The sequence below is a fragment of the Cucurbita moschata genome, unplaced genomic scaffold, assembly GCF_002738365.1.
Source record: "Cucurbita moschata cultivar Rifu unplaced genomic scaffold, Cmos_1.0 Cmo_Scf00016, whole genome shotgun sequence".
Classification (NCBI taxonomy): Eukaryota; Viridiplantae; Streptophyta; class Magnoliopsida; order Cucurbitales; family Cucurbitaceae; genus Cucurbita; species Cucurbita moschata.
In genome coordinates, this window is record NW_019268532.1 from 2,185,294 (window position 1) to 2,203,231 (window position 17,938).

General features: G+C 35.1%; 2 protein-coding genes across 4 annotated transcripts; one reads left to right on the plus strand and one right to left on the minus strand.

Annotated features, from left to right (window-relative positions):
• Positions 1 to 1,037: 1,037 nt before the first annotated feature.
• Positions 1,038 to 12,948, plus strand: LOC111453957 (kinesin-like protein KIN-6). Of its 3 annotated transcripts, none has more exons than XM_023095191.1 (22): positions 1,038 to 1,629; positions 1,722 to 1,918; positions 2,133 to 2,256; positions 2,404 to 2,498; positions 3,277 to 3,406; positions 3,824 to 3,889; positions 5,132 to 5,194; positions 5,318 to 5,368; positions 5,602 to 5,684; positions 5,762 to 5,870; positions 6,206 to 6,251; positions 6,402 to 6,535; positions 6,672 to 6,881; positions 7,040 to 7,105; positions 8,266 to 8,404; positions 8,707 to 8,792; positions 9,912 to 10,036; positions 10,183 to 10,222; positions 10,463 to 10,593; positions 10,752 to 10,830; positions 11,143 to 11,240; positions 12,634 to 12,948. In XM_023095191.1, coding segments are annotated over exons 1-22 (2,628 nt in total). In that variant the 5' UTR covers positions 1,038 to 1,074; the 3' UTR covers positions 12,635 to 12,948. The 3 variants fall into 3 exon arrangements, with proteins under 3 accessions (XP_022950959.1, XP_022950960.1, XP_022950958.1); XM_023095192.1 differs by having other exon boundaries at positions 12,639 to 12,948; XM_023095190.1 differs by lacking the exon at positions 12,634 to 12,948 and having other exon boundaries at positions 1,039 to 1,629; positions 11,143 to 11,571.
• Positions 12,949 to 14,293: 1,345 nt separating this feature from the next.
• LOC111454461 (thaumatin-like protein 1) lies at positions 14,294 to 15,679 on the minus strand. The gene is made up of 3 exons (XM_023095951.1): positions 15,590 to 15,679; positions 14,844 to 15,510; positions 14,294 to 14,508 (listed from the first exon to the last, which is right to left on the minus strand). The coding sequence occupies exons 1-3, from the start codon at positions 15,663 to 15,665 to the stop codon at positions 14,340 to 14,342; spliced, it is 912 nt and encodes a 303-aa protein (XP_022951719.1). The 5' UTR covers positions 15,666 to 15,679; the 3' UTR covers positions 14,294 to 14,339.
• Between the last annotated feature and the right edge of the window lie 2,259 nt (positions 15,680 to 17,938).

Genomic DNA, 17,938 nt, shown 5'->3' on the forward strand with positions numbered 1-17,938 from the left:
GACCTGAGAAGTGGAAGTCCTCTTAACGATCTTTAACGGGCTATGCTAGCTGACGTGGAGAATCTGACGGCTGTGACTGCTTTGTTTACACGTGGCTGAATGTTATTGGGTTTATTTTTTGTTTTTGACGTGGTAACACGGTGTTCCCCGAAGGATACGTTTGGAATTTGCCATTTTTTGAAAAAAGATTTTTTCAAACCACTTTTAAAATTTTATATATATATATATAATAATAGTGTCCGCTCTCCGAATAATTAGGTAGTGTGGTCATGTCAGGATAAATCTTGGCATAGGGTATAAGATCCAATCGGAGGGAGGAACGAAACATTTATTATAAAAATGTGAAAACTCTTCCCTAGTATACGCGTTTTAAAATCGTGAGATCGACGACGATACGTAACAGGGCGAAGTAGAAAATATCTACTAGCAATGGTTTGAGTTGTTACAAATGATATAAGAGCTAAATACTGACCGGTGTGTTAGGAAGGATACTGGCCCTCAAGGGGGTGATTTTGAGATTCTTTAATAGGGGCGTGGAAATCTCTCCCTAATACACGCAAGAAATAAAATATTTATTAATAAATGTGTGGAAACTTCTTTCTAGTAGACGCGATTTAAAATTGTGAGACTGACAACGATAAATAACGGACTAAAGCGGACAATATCTAATGGCTATAGCCTTTAGCTGTTACATATATCGGGTATCATAAATCTCAAATGCCATCTATTTTAAATTTGAAGTCACGTCACCACAATTTTATTGTTCAACTATTAAAATGATTCAAACTAGTTCTCCCATTCCCAAAATTTAAAAAATTAAATAATAAAAATTCATATTTTATTTTGATATTAAAATTTTAGAAGATGATTAAATTATTACATATTAAAATTTATAGATGAAATTATTAATAATAATAATAAAAAAACTAAAACATATAATAAATTGTTGCAATAAAAATGTTTTATAAAACTATAGATAAATGGATAATTAGGATAGGCAAAGCTAATAAATATTTATTTAGAAGTAGATTTTGTGGTAAATAAGCCATTTTAAAAGCTGAGCAATTCCCGCCAATGTTCGAAGACGACGGCGAGGCGATCAATCGCAATCGGAAGATGGAGAACGGTAGCCCAATGCAGTGTCCGAACACGGTGACGGTTCGGAGAAACCCTCCCCGGAGAGCAAGAGCTACTCCGGCCGCCAAAGCAGCCGAGTCGAATCCTCCAGCCGCCATTTCTTCATTTCCACTTCAAGAAATTCTTGCGATGGAAGTCCCTCAAAACCCTAAGGACAGTTCCTCATCGTCGTCATCGTCTGTTCAAACTCCTCTCTCTGAAAACCTAAAAGTTTACCTCAGAGTTCGACCTTTGCAGCTGAAGAATTTGAAGAAATCTAGAAATGCTGATGATCAAAACTCGAGGTCTGGACATGTATGGCCGCAGAACCCCCAGAAGAAGAAAGTGACGAAGGAAAAGAACGTGAAGAAGAAGGGCAGTGATGCTTGTGTAACGATTAATGATGATCACTCAGTAACAGTCTGTCCGCCTATGACTTTGCAAGAGTCTAGGCGGAGTAAGTCCGAGGTTTATGAAGGATTTTCTCATGTGTTTCCTACGGAATCGTCTCAGGTGAATTATGAGATAGTTTTTGTTTATTCGTTCTCTTTCTGGATTATGTTTTTGGCAATTTGATGGCGAATTGAATCCATCATTGTTGACAGGGTGAGGTGTATGGGAAAATGGTTAGTCCTTTAGTGGAGGATTTTCTGAAGGGAAAAAGTGCGATGCTGACTGCACTCGGTCCTAGCGGCTCGGGTAAGACCCATACCATTTTTGGGAGTCCAAGAGATCCTGGTATGGTTCCTCTGGCTCTTCAACATATTTTCCGGACAGAGTCGAGTGATTCTCAATCCTCAAGGTATCTGGTGTTTGTAATACCCTTTCAGTTTTGTTGGACTATCCCATGTGTACTAAATACCTGTTCCAATATCATGCTCGGGTTCTTACTCTCATCTGTCTTTGAACTTCCGAGGCAGAAGAGAATTGTATTGTAAGAAACCGTGAGGGAAGTGATATAATTCATACACAGAGCATGTTTGAATACTGAATGATACTGGTGTGATTTTTTGCAGATCATATTATCTATCAATCTTTGAAATATACTCAGAAAAAGGTAAAGGAGAAAAGATGTATGATCTTTCAGCTGATGGGGGCGAATTAACTATGCAGCAGTATACTATAAAGGGCCTTAAGGAGGTATCCGAGCGATATCTGTTTTATATGCAACTCTTGTTACTTTTTGTTGGTTATGCATACTACATGCGCCTGTTGTATTATCTATTAAGAAGGTTAGTTGTGATTGTACATCAAGGAAAGTTGATGAATCCCCGTATTTTTGTGAAGGTTTTTATTTCCAATGCTGGAGAAGCTGAATCATTAGTGGCTTGTGCAATGACTAAACGTGCCACTGCAATAACGAATGCAAATAGCACATCAAGGTGCTATGACTTATCTTTTGGTTCTTTCTTGAAGAAAGCATTGTGTATGGCTGTATGCACGATATCTTATTAATTCTTTTTAATTTACTCAATAATTGTTTAGTTGGCAAATGAAACCATATTTATGGTGGTAACGCTCGGCATTTCCGAAGACCATGAATTAAGGAGGGACTTTATTCTGTGAGGCTATTAGTAGCGTTTGCTAGTTTTAGACGAGGGAATTTAATGGCTTTCAAAATCCTGGCTTGTGTTTCTTCTATCAGATTTTATGGACTGCAGTTGAAATTTTAGAGCTTGTACGACAAGATTGGTTTTAAAATACTTTTCCAATTTTGTTTTGAAATTAGTTTCCTTTTTTTGTTTCCAAAATTGTATGAGTGGATGGCTTATAAAGATTAGCGTTATCATGCAAATTGAAGTTATTCCTGACAAATCTACAATTTTGAATTTCTTTGTAGAATACATGTTCAACAAAAACCACTTTTAAATAATGTATATCCAAACATGGCCTACATGAGTGTAGCTCAATGGTCAAAACATTTACTCTTTCTTTTGAGGTTGGATATTTGAGTTCCCATCCCTACATTTGTCATTCTAAATAAGTGGTTTTAGAAAAGTTCTCAAACAAGTGTTCAGTAACTGAAACGAATTGAGACTGGAGCCATCGACACATATGCATCACTGCATTTTGTTGTAAGGAAAATTAAATGAAGCTATATGTCTACACTTTTGATTACCTCGAAAATATGTTCTTATGATTTTGTGTTTATCCTTGCAGCCGGTCACAGTGCATCATTAATATCCGCAGAGTTGCTAACCAAGATGAAGTTGAGGATACATTGAACTGTGCCATCTTGACCATTGCTGATCTCGCTGGAGCTGAACGAGAAAAAAGAACGGGGAATCAGGTTCTATTTTCTGTTGGTTTTCTGGATTAAGGTTCTGCCTTTCATCTAGAATTTAATAATGATTGTCATCCTTTCAATCAATGCTGTAATTGTAGAATTTAGTTGTCAAAATACAATAGGTTACTCTTATAAAAAAGAAAATACAATAGGTTATGAGTCTAGTCTTAGTATATGATGATTCTTGAACAAAAGAATGATAATGTGTTATTTCAAAATGAATAAAAATGGATGATTCTTGTTAGAATGAAATATTCATGAAATAAGATGTTTCTGGTTAGAATAAAACAAAATTATTATTCATGAAATACTTGTGTTCCTCTAGCCGTCTTGTCTGTATATTAAAAAGTTGAGAAGTAGAAGAGGGTGATGATAGAACCTCAACGATCAACCTTTCCTCCTACCACCTTTCTTTTGCAGGGGACAAGATTACTTGAAGCTAACTTCATCAACAATACATCAATGGTTTTTGGCTTGTGCCTAAGAGTATGCCCTTTACTCATGTGAATCCCTGATCATGTTCTTTTGAAAAGTATTTTTTATTTTCTAAATTTAATGAATTCAAATGCGTCCCTCTTGGGTTGGCTTGTTGCATTAAAGCATGTCACGGAAAAGTAAAGACTTTGATGGAATGAATTCAAGCTCCATGTTGACCACCGATCTAGGATATTAACATTTTATGAGGTTCTTGATAGCTAAATGTTGTAGGGTCAAAAGAGTGAGAATAGTTAAGGTACACTAAGCTAGCTTGACACCCACGAATGTCACAAGGAAAAAAGGAAGTTCAAAGAGGATGATACAATGTGAACTTATTGAGGTTATGCATTTTGAGTTTTTTAGGATGTATGAGAATTAAGGATACTTATAAGTGTTGATGTATACATCTTTTGAAGTTTGGGAATTAGGAATAACCGTGTTTATTTTGTAAGATTTGTTTGTGAAAATTATATTAGAGTGTTTGAGAGCATTCAATAATTATGTTAATTTTGTAGGATTTGTCAATGCAATGTAACAAAATCCTTTGGACTTATGATGTTTGAAATCAGTTATTTGAGGAGATTGATTTTGGCTTGTCTAGGCAGAGGGGTTGTAGCTAAGATGGTTGAGAAGTGCCTTCTCCATCGTGAGAGAGGAAAGTTTTTGTGGCAAGTGGGGGTGTGGACTATCTTGTAGGAGTTTTGGAGAGAGAGATGATAGAATTTTTAGAGGGCCTGAGAGGTTGCCAGGTGATGTTTGGTCTCTAGTTATATGCTTTGTTTCTCTTTAGGCTTTGATGCCAAAACATTTTTATAATTATACGTTACGTTTGATTTTACTTGATGAGAGGTCATTCTTTTAGTTGCCTCCCTCTTTTGTGGGTTCTCTTTTTGTATGCTCTTGTACTTTTTCATCTTTTTTCTACTAAAAGCTTGGTTCTAGATAAAAATAAAAAGGAAAGAAAAGAAAAGAAAAGAAAAGAAAAGAAAAGAATCAACTGATGGGTTATATGTTTGTGGCATGGGGTTTTGAGATCTTCACAATTTGGAAGTGCTTTTACCCCCTTTGTCTAACCCTCGGAGTTCATCCGTCATTTTTCTTCCGAACAATAGAAGATGATGCGCATTTCATTGAATGACAATTCACTGGTGTTTTCCATTCTGACTTTCTCTCTTGTTTTTTGGCCTGTTTCCTTGTTTCACTATTTTTACATTTTTTTTAACTGACAGTGTGTCACTTTTTCATTTTTAGTCATTGTTTGAACACCAAAGGAATCCAAAGAAGCCACTGCAAAAGCATTTCCACAACTCTTTGGTAATGTTCCAATTCTTAATTTAAAATTTTTGTTCGCACTTTATTGCAAAATGAAGATTGCTATTTGTCCTAATGTTTATCTTGCCAAGCATAATCGACAAAGTTTCTTTCATCTCCACACAGTTGACCAAGTACCTTCGAGATTACCTGGAAGGAAAGAAGCGAATGACCTTGGTATTCTGTTCTTATTTCAATATTTCATTTGTGGAACAGCTGTACATGCAGGATCTTAAACTGTTCATATTTGCATCTTTATTTAGATTAATAGATACTCTTAATTTCGTTGGGGATTGTTAAGGTTATTGGTCCTTGTCAAAAACTAATGTGTGTCCTTAATGAAGTGCGAGCCTCTTTATTTCTTTAACCAGTTTATCCTTTTTTTGTTACTTGTTTTTGTGTGTGTGTAGATGTTAACTGTGAAAGCAGGAGAAGAAGATTATCTTGATACAACCTACCTTCTCAGACAAGCTTCACCTTATATGAAAATCAAGTTATAGCTTTATGCTATTTATTCAAATTAAGAACTTCTTTTACATGCGATCCTGGATTGATATCTTGTTTCTTCAGGTTCAACAATGTTGTGGAACCATCAAACATCAACAAGAGGCAATTGCAAACGTTATTTACATTTGAGGAGCAGAAAAGAACAAAATATAGTGTTCCTGAAGCTTGCTCGGTAATTTCTTTATCTTTTTGGGGTGCTGAGATTGTCTTATATGCGTCATTATTTCTCGATAACACTTTCTTTTGTTGGTCTTTTCCCTTTTTTAGTTCTTTAGTGACTGTCGTTCAAAATGTTTGTTGTCTCCATCCTTCGACGTTCTATAATTTTAAGAGACAATGCAAAAAAATGAGAAATTTTTTAAGGTTAGAAATAAATGGGATGAATTAACGATGAGTTGGTTTTGTTCTTTGTCATCTACCGCACATTTTCAATTTTGCAATAGCTTGTTTGGTTCATATCTTAATTATTGAATATTAATTTTAATGATCAACTATGTTTGCTTTCAGACTGAAGGAAAGGGACATCAAGAGGAAGGACCCCTTCCTCATGAAGGTAGTTTAGTTTATAGCTTTGTATGTACTTTTATTTCCATTTTTTCTCTCTGATTTGTGTTAGTTATCTGATTTGTTTTAGAGCTGCTGGTTTGTTCATCCTATTACGTGTCTTTATTACTTTCAACTTTTTTTTCCTCAATAATATCAGAGCCTCTAGTTAAAACCGACTGTCCAGCCGCGAAGCCTAGCCATTCAAAATTGGCTGAAAGAAATCATTTGATCATGCAAAACTTTGCCAAAGCCATATGGCAAGTCTTGAAGCAGTATAGAGATAAACTAAAGGTAATCATTTGCAGATATTTAACTTGCTTCTGTCTTCATTGTTGCACCGTTTTTGAACATTTGCTTTATATGGAAAACATTAATTTGATATTAATTGAATGTAATTAAAAAAAAAAGTGTTTTGATGTTGGATAAGAGTGCAGAGAATGAAAATCAAAATCTTCGAGAAGAAATTAAGAATGAAAAAATCAGATATTTTGAGCTGGAAAAGCAATGGCAAAATTCAAGATGTAGTACTTGCTCCAACTCAAAGGAAGATTATGCTGAAGCTGCATCAATCAAAGTAGTTACCAGTTTTGAGTCAAGAAGTGGTTTGGACGAGCACAGATTCAATGGTGTTCATGAGGTGTGCTTGCAGATTTTCTTTCCCTCTAGCTCTTTTAGTATATTAAATGACATGATGCCCATGGCTTGTTGATTTATTTCAGCTGGCAGTGTGACAGATGCTTAATTTAAATTATGCTCAGAAAAGCTAATTGATTATGACTTTGATTCTATGCTCAGACAAATACGAACTCTTTCATCAAAGTGAAGGAATCCGATGGTTCCTCTCCCTGTGAAGACATAAATGTACGTACACTATTTTGTATCTATTTTGTTCTCTCTTTTGCAATTTCAGATTCGACCATAGTTACTAATTGGATCTTAACTTCATCAAACCTAAAATGAAGATTTTATTTTTCTTTTGTTGTCTACCCTTGCAAATTAGTTCTTGAAATTCACAAATTAAGACTTTGGGATCGCTGTACATTTTCAATAATTGCTGGCAAGTATGATTCTGATTGAAATTAACTATTACACCAAGTAAATTAGTGTTTGTTAAATATTAAATTTAAACCTTAAAAAAGTGTTACAATGTTTGAAAAATAAATACTAAATTGTTGTGGTTTAGATATAATGACCAACGTAGGTATATTATCTGAATTATTCTTATATTGATATTTAATACTAATTTATTATAAGATAATTGTTTACAGATTTTTATAATTTAAATTCCAAGTGGTTTTGTTTAACCTAAATTATTTGATAAAAGTTTAGAGAGAACGATTGCGATAAAAATTTCCATCGACCAAAAAATTTTCATTTTAGGGAGGACAGAATTGAAATTTTAAAAAATTTGTTAGAGAAAATGACTGTTAGGTACATGAATTTGGGCATATGAGTAACTTGAAAAGTGATTTTAGACAAATTATAAAAAAATCAATTTTACCAGACATCCCTGATAGTTAAAATTCTCTCATAATTGCGTTTGACCCCTCCAACAACAATTCCAAACAGACCTTCAGTCTTTTGACTTCTCTAATTTTGGCAAAGTCGAGTTGAGTAATATTATAGACCCTGTGACATTTAGGGAGTACAACGTCTTCAATATGTGAATCTAGGCTTAAGGAATCCATGACTATTTGGTTGGTGTTGGGGGCCTTTACCCTTGCACTCTTAAGATTTCGTAGTGTAGTTGTCATCACAGGATATCGATTTTATCTCAAGTCCGGCAGCTTCTTTGAATTCAAATGGGCAATGGGTTAAACTTGTTGATCATTGATTGTATGATTCTACTGAACTGGATGTGTGTATGAACTGTATTTCATTAATGGTTGATATTACATTATGTGGAAAGATTTCTGCTCAAATCATTTGGTGAGAAACTTGAAACCGACGAGGTGCTTCATGCTTGATATTCACAATTGCATTATATGGAAAATTTTCTTTTTCTTTTTCATGTTATCCAGAATTTCTCAGAACCTGGTGAAGTTGAAGAGGCACATATAAACTGTGTAGACGAGACCACTCCTAGGAATGGATGCAACACGGTGAAAAAATTTATGTACGAGGAGGCTGATGATTGTTGCCTAACAAAAAACTCAACTGGTAATATAGTTTTGCATGTTATTTTTAGCACGTACATGATTAGAATGACTTTCCAAGTACCGCTTCAAAAACTCTTTTTTATGTTCTTTGAAAAGTCAGTTCAAATAGGTTCTAGTCTCCTAACAGACACGTTTTAGATAGTTGAACTATAAATATTGCTAAAATGTGGGTAGCTAAAACTTTTAGTTTTGGGCATTATTTTTGAATGTGTATAGTGATTGGACGTTGGAAACCGTTAATGTTATTGTCTCTATTTTCTCCTCTTTTAGTTCCAACTGATAGACTTGTTATTTGGGATTCAGCCTTTGGCACCCTGCAGTCACGTATCTTGGTGAAGCATGACAGCTGTTCATCAGTAGAGCTGGACAAGTTCAGTGAGCAAGATGAGGTTAAAATTTCTTTTATGTCTATTGCGTTGAATTACTGTGTTTCGTGTTCATGTATTAGACTGTACAACATGTTAGGTGGTTCGGTATTCCCAATTTCTCACCAACTTGGTGAACTTCACTGCTGGAGGATGAAAAACGGAAAATTATGACCTTGAATTAGGTGTATTGTTAATATTTTGCAATATGACTACATTTTTAGTGAGCTTAAACTTATGTTGATTTGTGCACAAATTTTTATATGCCCTGTATCGCGTGTAAACTAAAATTAGATAAACTTATTATCAACCAAAAAGAATGAAACCCTCATGAGTTGACCTAGTAGTCATAAGAGCTTTGAAAAAGTAAGTGAAGATGGGTTCATTACAAGAATTTCAGCTTTTTTCGGACACTAAATACCGTCAGGAGAGGCGAACATCGCTTTGGGGTAGTTTCTCCTGGTGCCAAAAATAGTGGTGAGAATATTGTCAGCAAGTCGTTGTGTTAACCAAGTATAGTAGGGTTAGACGGATGTCCGGTGAGATTAATCGAGATATGCTCAAGCAGACCCAAGGAATCACTCATTAAAAAAAAAAAAAGAGAGAGAGAGAGAGAATGCTTTAGAGAAATAGGCAAAACACAAATATGTTTGAATGAGTTTGTCAAATTTTAAGGAGCCTCACGAGTGGATATCAGTGTGGTCACTTTATATTTACTATTTGTTCTTCTTTAGGTGGCCATGAGCCTTACTTACAAATTAGTTCATATTAGCCCTACCTGCCTTTCAGTGACTTACCTTGTGTCTCTTGCAGAATATGAATGTCGTCAGGCACTTGTTATATGAGTACAGTTTGGAGTAATAATTGACAGGCAAATGAAGTTGGAAAATTTCAACTGCCTCTATTAGTCATTTTGAACTACTTAGTTCATTCTTATCTTATTTACAAAGGTCATAATCAGTAATTATTTAGGATTGTTAACCGTATGGATAAGCGAGTATCAAGTTTAGAGAAGTTTGTGGTTTGTAAAAAATGTTAAAGTATCATATATAATCTTTGATTTTGCTTTTGTTTTTTTTTTCTCCAAAAACATTTGTGACAATGATCTGTGTTTTCTTCCGTTTTAATTACTGGATGTTTTAGGAATCTACCTCAGCTGAATCCCCTTCACAAGAAATGTCGTTTATTCACTGCGATGCTCATGAGTGTGAAACTCAACCTGTACTTGATACTCCATTATCCCAGCCAACTTCGGAGAAGTCTGAAAGGTCAGTTCCTGTGTTTTCTTTGACACACTGGTTAACTGCTAATTTCTTTAATTCAAGTTGAACGACCACGACATATTACATAGAAACTTTTTTTATCCAGTTATATAACTTATATATCTGAACCTTGCTTTATTTAATTTGCACAGGGATACAAGTGCTTTGAATGAAGACAAGGAATTCTTAGCGGTATCTTTCTGTTAGATCTCTTTGACAGCATTTTAAGAAGTATCTATACCTTCAACTTACCTGAATATTGTCATTGGCTGAGTTTGTATTGAAATATGGTTACTAGACTTGGTCCATGTGGCTACTAATTAAATGGACAATGTTGATCAGAAGTTGAAGTCGAAGTTTTTCTCTTGTCCAGAACTTTATATAATAGTTTTCGTTGATGTAACAGTTGCTAATTTTTATTTTTCATTTTAGAAACTTTCGGATTCTCGACATCCACCTCCCACCGAGGATTTTGCATCTTCTCAAGAACAAAAGCACAACATTGACGTGCATTGCAGTGAGCTTAGAGCTGACATCTCAAGCAAACTAGAGAAACCAAAAAGGTTAGGGTTAGTAGGTGCATCTGGTGTCTAATATGTTTTTAACTGCTAATCTGTCAAGTTACTCTTTCATTTGGCGTTAACATTCGTTGCACTTGTTCACTTGATGTAGTTGCATCTTTTCTCTGCTATCTCTTATCATCTTTGTTCTGATATTTCAGGAGACTTTTGCCCGCGTCATCCACATTACTAAGGGATTTCAGCAATATGCATGTCGAGGATGATATTGAGGTGTCAAAGGTCTGTCCTGGTCTGTGTGTGCATACTTGCATGCTTACCGAGTATTTATTATTTTTTGGGGGGTTATTGATCAGTAATTAATGAAGATCTTTGATCTTACCATGATAACGATGAAATTTTGACTTTAATTGGTGGGAATTAACACGCTACTACAGAACGTTTTGGATCCTGCTATCATTCAATCTTAGTGATAGAAAATACAGAGTGGAAAATTCTTATCTGACTAATATTTCTGCAACCATTTTTCTAGTTTCTTGTATTGTTTGGTTAATGGATCCTAAGCTAGTCGCATTTCTTTTTGCTTATGAGCAGGCAAACAGAAATGGGAAAAAATTAGCTAAGGGTGAAAAAATTAGAACACAGGGTAACATCTCCCTCATGCGCATGCTGAAGGGAAATCACCTATTCTAGTAAGTCCACTTCCATTGAAATTAAACATTGTATAGTTTGTTCGAAGTAGAAAATTGCATCTGAACTCCTTGCTTTGTGTATCCATTTACGGTTTCTTGGCTTGGGGTTGTAGTTCTTTTGCTCCCTTATTTCCTTACCAACTCTTGTGTGCTTTCATTGTTCTACATCTGGTGCCTAGTCTGGCTACTTTTCAATTTCAATTTCTTTTTAATTTCTTCTTTTGTCGGTTATTCTTTAATCTCTGGCTCAACATTATATTAAATTCCACAAGAAAAAGAATCACTTGAGCTAACTTGGTTACGGTATGAATGCATTCTTACAAGTTGGTTATGGTGTGAACACATCTTATGAAAAGATGCAGTGTTCATTTCAAAATAACTTTTTAGGTTACGTTTTCTTGATAAAGATGAAATTAATTAAGGCAACTAAAGGTTTAAAGCTACCACTAAAGGTAGGGTAGGGGGATCTATATTAAAATTAGCCCTCAAGCAAATAGTGTTTGCATTTCTCAAACTAAGACATAATATATCAAATTAAGATGTAAAGCGTCTAATATCTTGGCTACTTAAGTTAACATCCGAGAGGTTTGGAGAGGCTAGATCATCGAATCGGATTCGAAGTAGAAAACAATTCATCCATCTCAAATGACATCCTCTTTTGATCAAATTCTTGTGTAGTTTAGTATTTCATGCATTGCTTGGCTAGAGCTTTGGAAACTGCAAGAGTTTGATGAAGGTTGATTCTTTCTTCTTTGTATCAAACCCTTGCAACCATATTTAACTTGTTTAAGTTGGCTACAAAGTAATTGCACATGGACCTAGTGCCATTATGGAATATGTTGTGCGCTATAATGTAACGGCCCAAGCTCACCGCTGGCTGATATTGTCCTCTTTGGGCTTTCTCTTTCAGGCTTTTCCTCAAGGTTTTTAAAACGTGTCTGTTAGGGAGAGGTTTCCACACCCTTATAAAGAATATTTCGTTCTCCTCCCTCGACGATGTAGGATCTCATAATCCACCCCCCTTCGAGGCCTAGCATCCTCGTTGGCACTCGTTCCCTTCTCCAATCGACGTAGGAAACCTCTCCCTTAAGACACGTTTTAAAAACCTTAGAAACCCACAAGGAAAAGCTCAAAGAGAACAATATCTGCTAGTGGTGGGCTTGGGCCGTTACATGTAATACCTTTCACTCCAAATATATCTTGTTAGAGCCACAAGCCTACTAAAGCCTTTGGAAAATTTTGTTTGATCATAGTGATTGATTGTTTTAGCATAGCCTTAGAATTGAAGATACATTTTAAAGAGGTTTGTTGTTTAATAATTGATTCTTCTGAGAAACAAGAGAGTTGTTATTTAAATGTGGTTATATAATTCATCAATTGGTTGGTGGTTTAGATTAGAGTGACTTTCTATCAAACTCCAGAAGTTCATCCAACCCAACAAGTTGGGAATGGATGGCTGGTTAGGTGTTAGCTCAAGAACTAATGCCAAGCCAAGCCCACGCTCACTTTCTCCCAGCTTACTACTACCCCACGTCAGGAGTCCATTTGCATAAAGGTATGGTTCTCCTGAACTCCAAATTTGAGAGTTTCAATATTTAGATTCTTAAAACTGAATCGAATTAGTTAGAATCGTTCGAATGGCTGTGATTTGATTGGTTTTGATTGATTTTTGTCCATTTTAATGGATTCTCTCGAGTCCATGATTCTTGGATGTTTGAATTACAAATAAACTAAAGAGGTAATAGACGTGGTTTTTAGTGTCATGTCAATTTATATTCGTGATTGAGTAAAAAAAACTGTAATTGAATTATTTTTGTCCTGTTCTCAATATTTCGTTTTTAAAAATTAAGCTTATAAATACTTCTTTCATCTGTGAATTTTTTTTTTGTTTTGTTATCTACTGTTTATGAAGATTTTCGAAATCCAAATCATGATTAGAAACCATAAGATTATTGTGAGAGAATTTGATCATCACATTTCGTATTCTATGCTTTGGAGGAATGTAGCAATGTCTTGATGCTTTATCATTTAGATTATTAAAATTGATTTATAAACGTCTTAAACTTTCTTCGCCTTCGAATCTTTGCTTTACAATAAGTTACTCGAGCTCATAGATATCATTGGTCTAGTAACTCTATGATCCTCATGCATTTACAAGAGATAGAACATGCCTTTTGTAAGTCTTAATCATGCAATGAACACTTCAATTTTCTTTTTGAAGATAAATCAGTCATAGCAGTGGGCCCATTTTAATCTTCATCGTAAAGAACAACGATGACTTGATCATAAAAAAAATAGAAAGGGAAAAAAACCCATAATGGCCTTTTCTTGATGATGCCTAAAATCACCAAAACTACCAAGCTTGAGAGTCCAGCAAAGTTCTCTTTACAGCAGGTGCTGCACCGCCCTCCATCATCCCTACCACCATCCGCTGTTAGCAAATATTGTCCTCTTTGAATTTTTCTTTGGATTTTTTCTTTCAAGTTTTTTCTCAAGCTTTTAGAAAGTATCTATTGGGGAGAGGTTCTCACACCATTATAAAATATTTGTTTTTCTCTCCGACCGATGTGAGATTTCACAATCTACCCCTATAGGGTCCAACGTCCTTATTGGTACTCGTTTCCCTCTCCAATTGATGTGAGATCTCACCGAACTCCACGGCTAGCAAGTATTGAAGTTTCCACTCTTATAAAAAAAAAATGTTTCGTTATCCTTTTCATCTGATGTGAGATCTCACACTTCATCTCTTTTAAGGGTCCAACGTCCTTGCTGACACTTGTTTCTCTCTTCAAATCAATGTGGTGGGATCTCACGTCTCCCATCCACCAATCACATCATTCCGATTCAAAGTCAAGCAACCACTTTGTAATTTGCAGACCAAAAGGCTGTTATTCCATTCTAATTAACAAATCAATTTCCTCTATTTTTTTCCAATGAAATATATAATCAGAGAATCAGTACTTAACAAGTGGCTTGAAAACATGGGTTTCCTGTTTTTATATATATATATATATATATAAAATAAAAATCAAGAAATTTGAATGGAGAAACATTTCCCTCTAAGAATTTAAGAACTAAATTTGGATAAAATCAGCAAAATTAAACAAATCTAATGAAAACGAGAAAAAGAAACAACGTTGAATTCAAAGTTGAAGACATAAAAACCATTGTTTTTGATGATCCGCCGCCGGTGATGAAGTCCGGCAGCCATGAACCGGTGAATACCGATGGCCCTTCTCTGCTTGATGTGTCTCTTTCTGATTTTTGGCTAAAAGAACAAAATAATAATAATAATAAATAAATGAATTCTAAAATAAAATTTGTAATATTAGCTTAATTTTTAATAAATATGTAAGAAATTCAAATAACAAAATTTAAAAAAAATTAATTTTAATTTTCAAAACAAAAAATTTAAATTTTATTTATGAGAATATTCAAAAAGACTTGCACAATGTGATCGATGATTTATTTAATAATTTATCGAGCAATTTTTAAATTGTGTCACGTTCATCGCTCGTGTAGGATTGTTATCATGTTAGTGTGACGGTTTTCTCGAATAATTTGTCGGGAGCTCGAGTTTTAGAGAGAGATAATGGGGTTTACCCTGATGAAGGGCAGAATGTAATGGTGTAATCAGCACCACTGCAAGTAAAAGTGCTTGTTACATCATCAAAGGCATAGCTATATGATTTGGGGCAAGCTGATTTGAAAATTTCCGAGTACGCCGACGGCTTACAGGCGGCGGGTGAATTATACGCGCCGCTACAGCAATATTCCGGGTTCCCAAATGCCTCACACGCACTCCTGCACGCCTTCCCATCGCCGGCACGCAGCTCTACAGGGCAACGCCGGTTCAAATCCGCCGCACACCCAGTCGACTGACACACGCCGTTACCGCCCATGGCGTCAATGACCATCGGAATGTTGTAGCCGTCGACCAAGCTGACGTCATAAAAGTCCTGCGCGCCGGCACTGGCGCCGATTGTGAACTCAGCCAGAGTAGCCGGCGGCGTTGCTCCGGCGCCATTGCATTCCATTTGATTTGATCCACAGTCAGCAGTCTGGCAGCTGCCCTGACCAGTGGCTGGGTCGAACAAACAGCCGGTCCGACCCCAGAATCTGCCGGACCACCCTGGAGGCGCGTGGAGTGAACGCGCCGCCCCCGGAGAAAGCTCGAATCCAGTAGATTCCAATTGGGTATGGCCGAGAATTCCCGGCCAAACAGTGTAATCGCATCTGTTTATAAGTGTAAATCGAGCTCCAGAAACGCCTTTGAAGAAAAAGCCACAAAAAAATTAATAATAAAGATCATGAAATTGATCATAAGAACAAGAAAATTCAGGCATTACCTGTAAAGAAGATGATCAAAAGAAGAGAGAGAAACAAAAGAGAAGGAGAGAGAAAATGGGTTTGAACAAATCCCATTGAGAAAGAACAACAGGATCATCAATGGAAGAATCTCTGCATTTCTGTATATAACAGAGGAATTTGACCAGAGGAGAAGCTTTATTTTATTTTATTTTATTAAGATTTTCCTAAGGTAATTTTTTTATTCCTTTGAAAATGTTCTTTTTTTTCCCTCTTTGGGTGTGATAAATTTTAATGAAATATTAAAAGATTTTGTTGGTGGTAACACTAATAGCAATACAATGGGAATGGAATTTATGATTTAAGATTTTTAAGGATAGTTTTAATATAAAATAATTTTTATGAGTTTTGTTTTTGGTAATTTCATACTTTTTTTTAAAAAAAATATATTCGTTTTTCGTGTTTATATACTACAGAGTTAGGCTCGAGTGTAACAACCCAGATCCACCGCTAGCAGATATTATTCTCTTTGGGCTTTCCTTTTCGAGTTTCCCCTCAAGGCATTTCCACCGCTAGCAGATATTATCCTCTTTAGGCTTTCCTTCTCGGGTTTCCCCTCAAAATATTTCCACCGCTAGTAGATATTATCCTCTGTTTTTTGGACTTCCCCTCAAGGCTTTAAAACGCTGTTTGCTAGGGGAAGCTTATAAAACGCGTCTGCTTAGGGAAGGTTTCCACACCCTTATAAATGGTGTTTTATTCTCTTCCCCAACCAATGTGGGACGTCATAGTCCACCCCCCTTCGGGACCCTGGGTCCTCGCTAGCACTCTTTCCTTCCTCCAATTCAATGTAGGATCGCCCCCAAATCCACCCCCATTCGGGGCCCTGGGTCCTCGTTGGTGCTCTTTCTTTCCTCCCATCAATGTAGGACCACCCCAAATCCACCCCCCTTCAGGGCCCAACGTCCTTACTGGCACACCGTCTCATGTCTACCTCATTTTGGAGAGCAAGAAAGCTGACACATCATCCGGTGTTTGGCTCTGATACTATTTGTAACAGCCCAGATCCACCGCTAGCAGATATTATCCTCTTTTGACTTTCCCTTTCGCGCTTTCCCTCAAGACTTTAAAACGCTTCAACTAGGGGAAGGTTTCCACACCCTTATAAATGGGGTTTTGTTCTCCTCTCCAGCCAATGTGGGACATCACATCGAGTCATCTCAAATTTAAATTACATAAATACGAAAGAGTTGAAAAGGTAAAAATCTGAAATTATTTCAGTGAAACGAATAGAAAAGTAACAAATAAGATGTCGAATATTTCTCGGATAAAAATGATATAGTTAGTCGTATATTTATTTTCAAACATAAATACATTAAATTATATTTTAATCTCGAAAAGTCATATATGTACCTCATATGTCATTTTCTCCCAAAGAAAAAACGAAATCCGTCCTATTAAGATGTCAATCATAGAAGCAAACTTTATACCAAAGCTAAAGTTAAAATAAAAACAATAAACATAAATCAATTTTAATTTATAATCATAACCAAAAACAATAAACAATGTCATCTCTACGCTCAAATTTTTTTTATAAGCTAAATCAAGTTAAAAACAGGTATTATATATTCAATTTTTACATGTAAATATTTATTTATTTGTATTTTTTTTTCATGAAATTATTATGAGTTTCGTAAGTAATTTTTCTTCATTTATGAATTTAAAGCAATTTTAGAAATAATAAAATTTAATATTATGAAAAATAAGAAAATGTATTGACGTGACGATTTAATTTTGGATAGCAAAAACACGGGACGATGAGATGCAGAGATGGAATTCCCGCGTCAACTACATTCCTTTCTCTTTCTCCTTGTCTCTCCATATCTCCTATTGCGTTCCACGTCACACACACGTGTGTATATATATATATATATATATATTTACAAACTCCACTATAATTTTAATGATCACATATATATATTTTGCCTTTTTCTTTTTATCTTGAAAATTTGATTTTATTAGATTGGTCCTTTTTCCAATTTCTTTTATAATTAAAGGTGAAATTAATTATTTATGGAGAGATAAAGAACACCATATATATTTTATCCTCTAATTATTAAATATTAATAATTTATTAAGTAGGGTCACTTTTTGGTTTTTTTTTTTTTTTTTTTAATAGATTTCTCCTTGTTTGTTATTTATATTCATTATGGAAATAAGAGAAATAAAATTCTTTTAGTGATTTTTTCTTAATCTCAAACTTTAAATTAAGAAAATAAAAAAATCACTTTAAAATAATAAATAAAATATTCAAAATTATAGTTTCAAATAAAACATTTTTTTTTTTGTGTGAATATTTTACCTTTTAATTAAAGATAGATATATATATA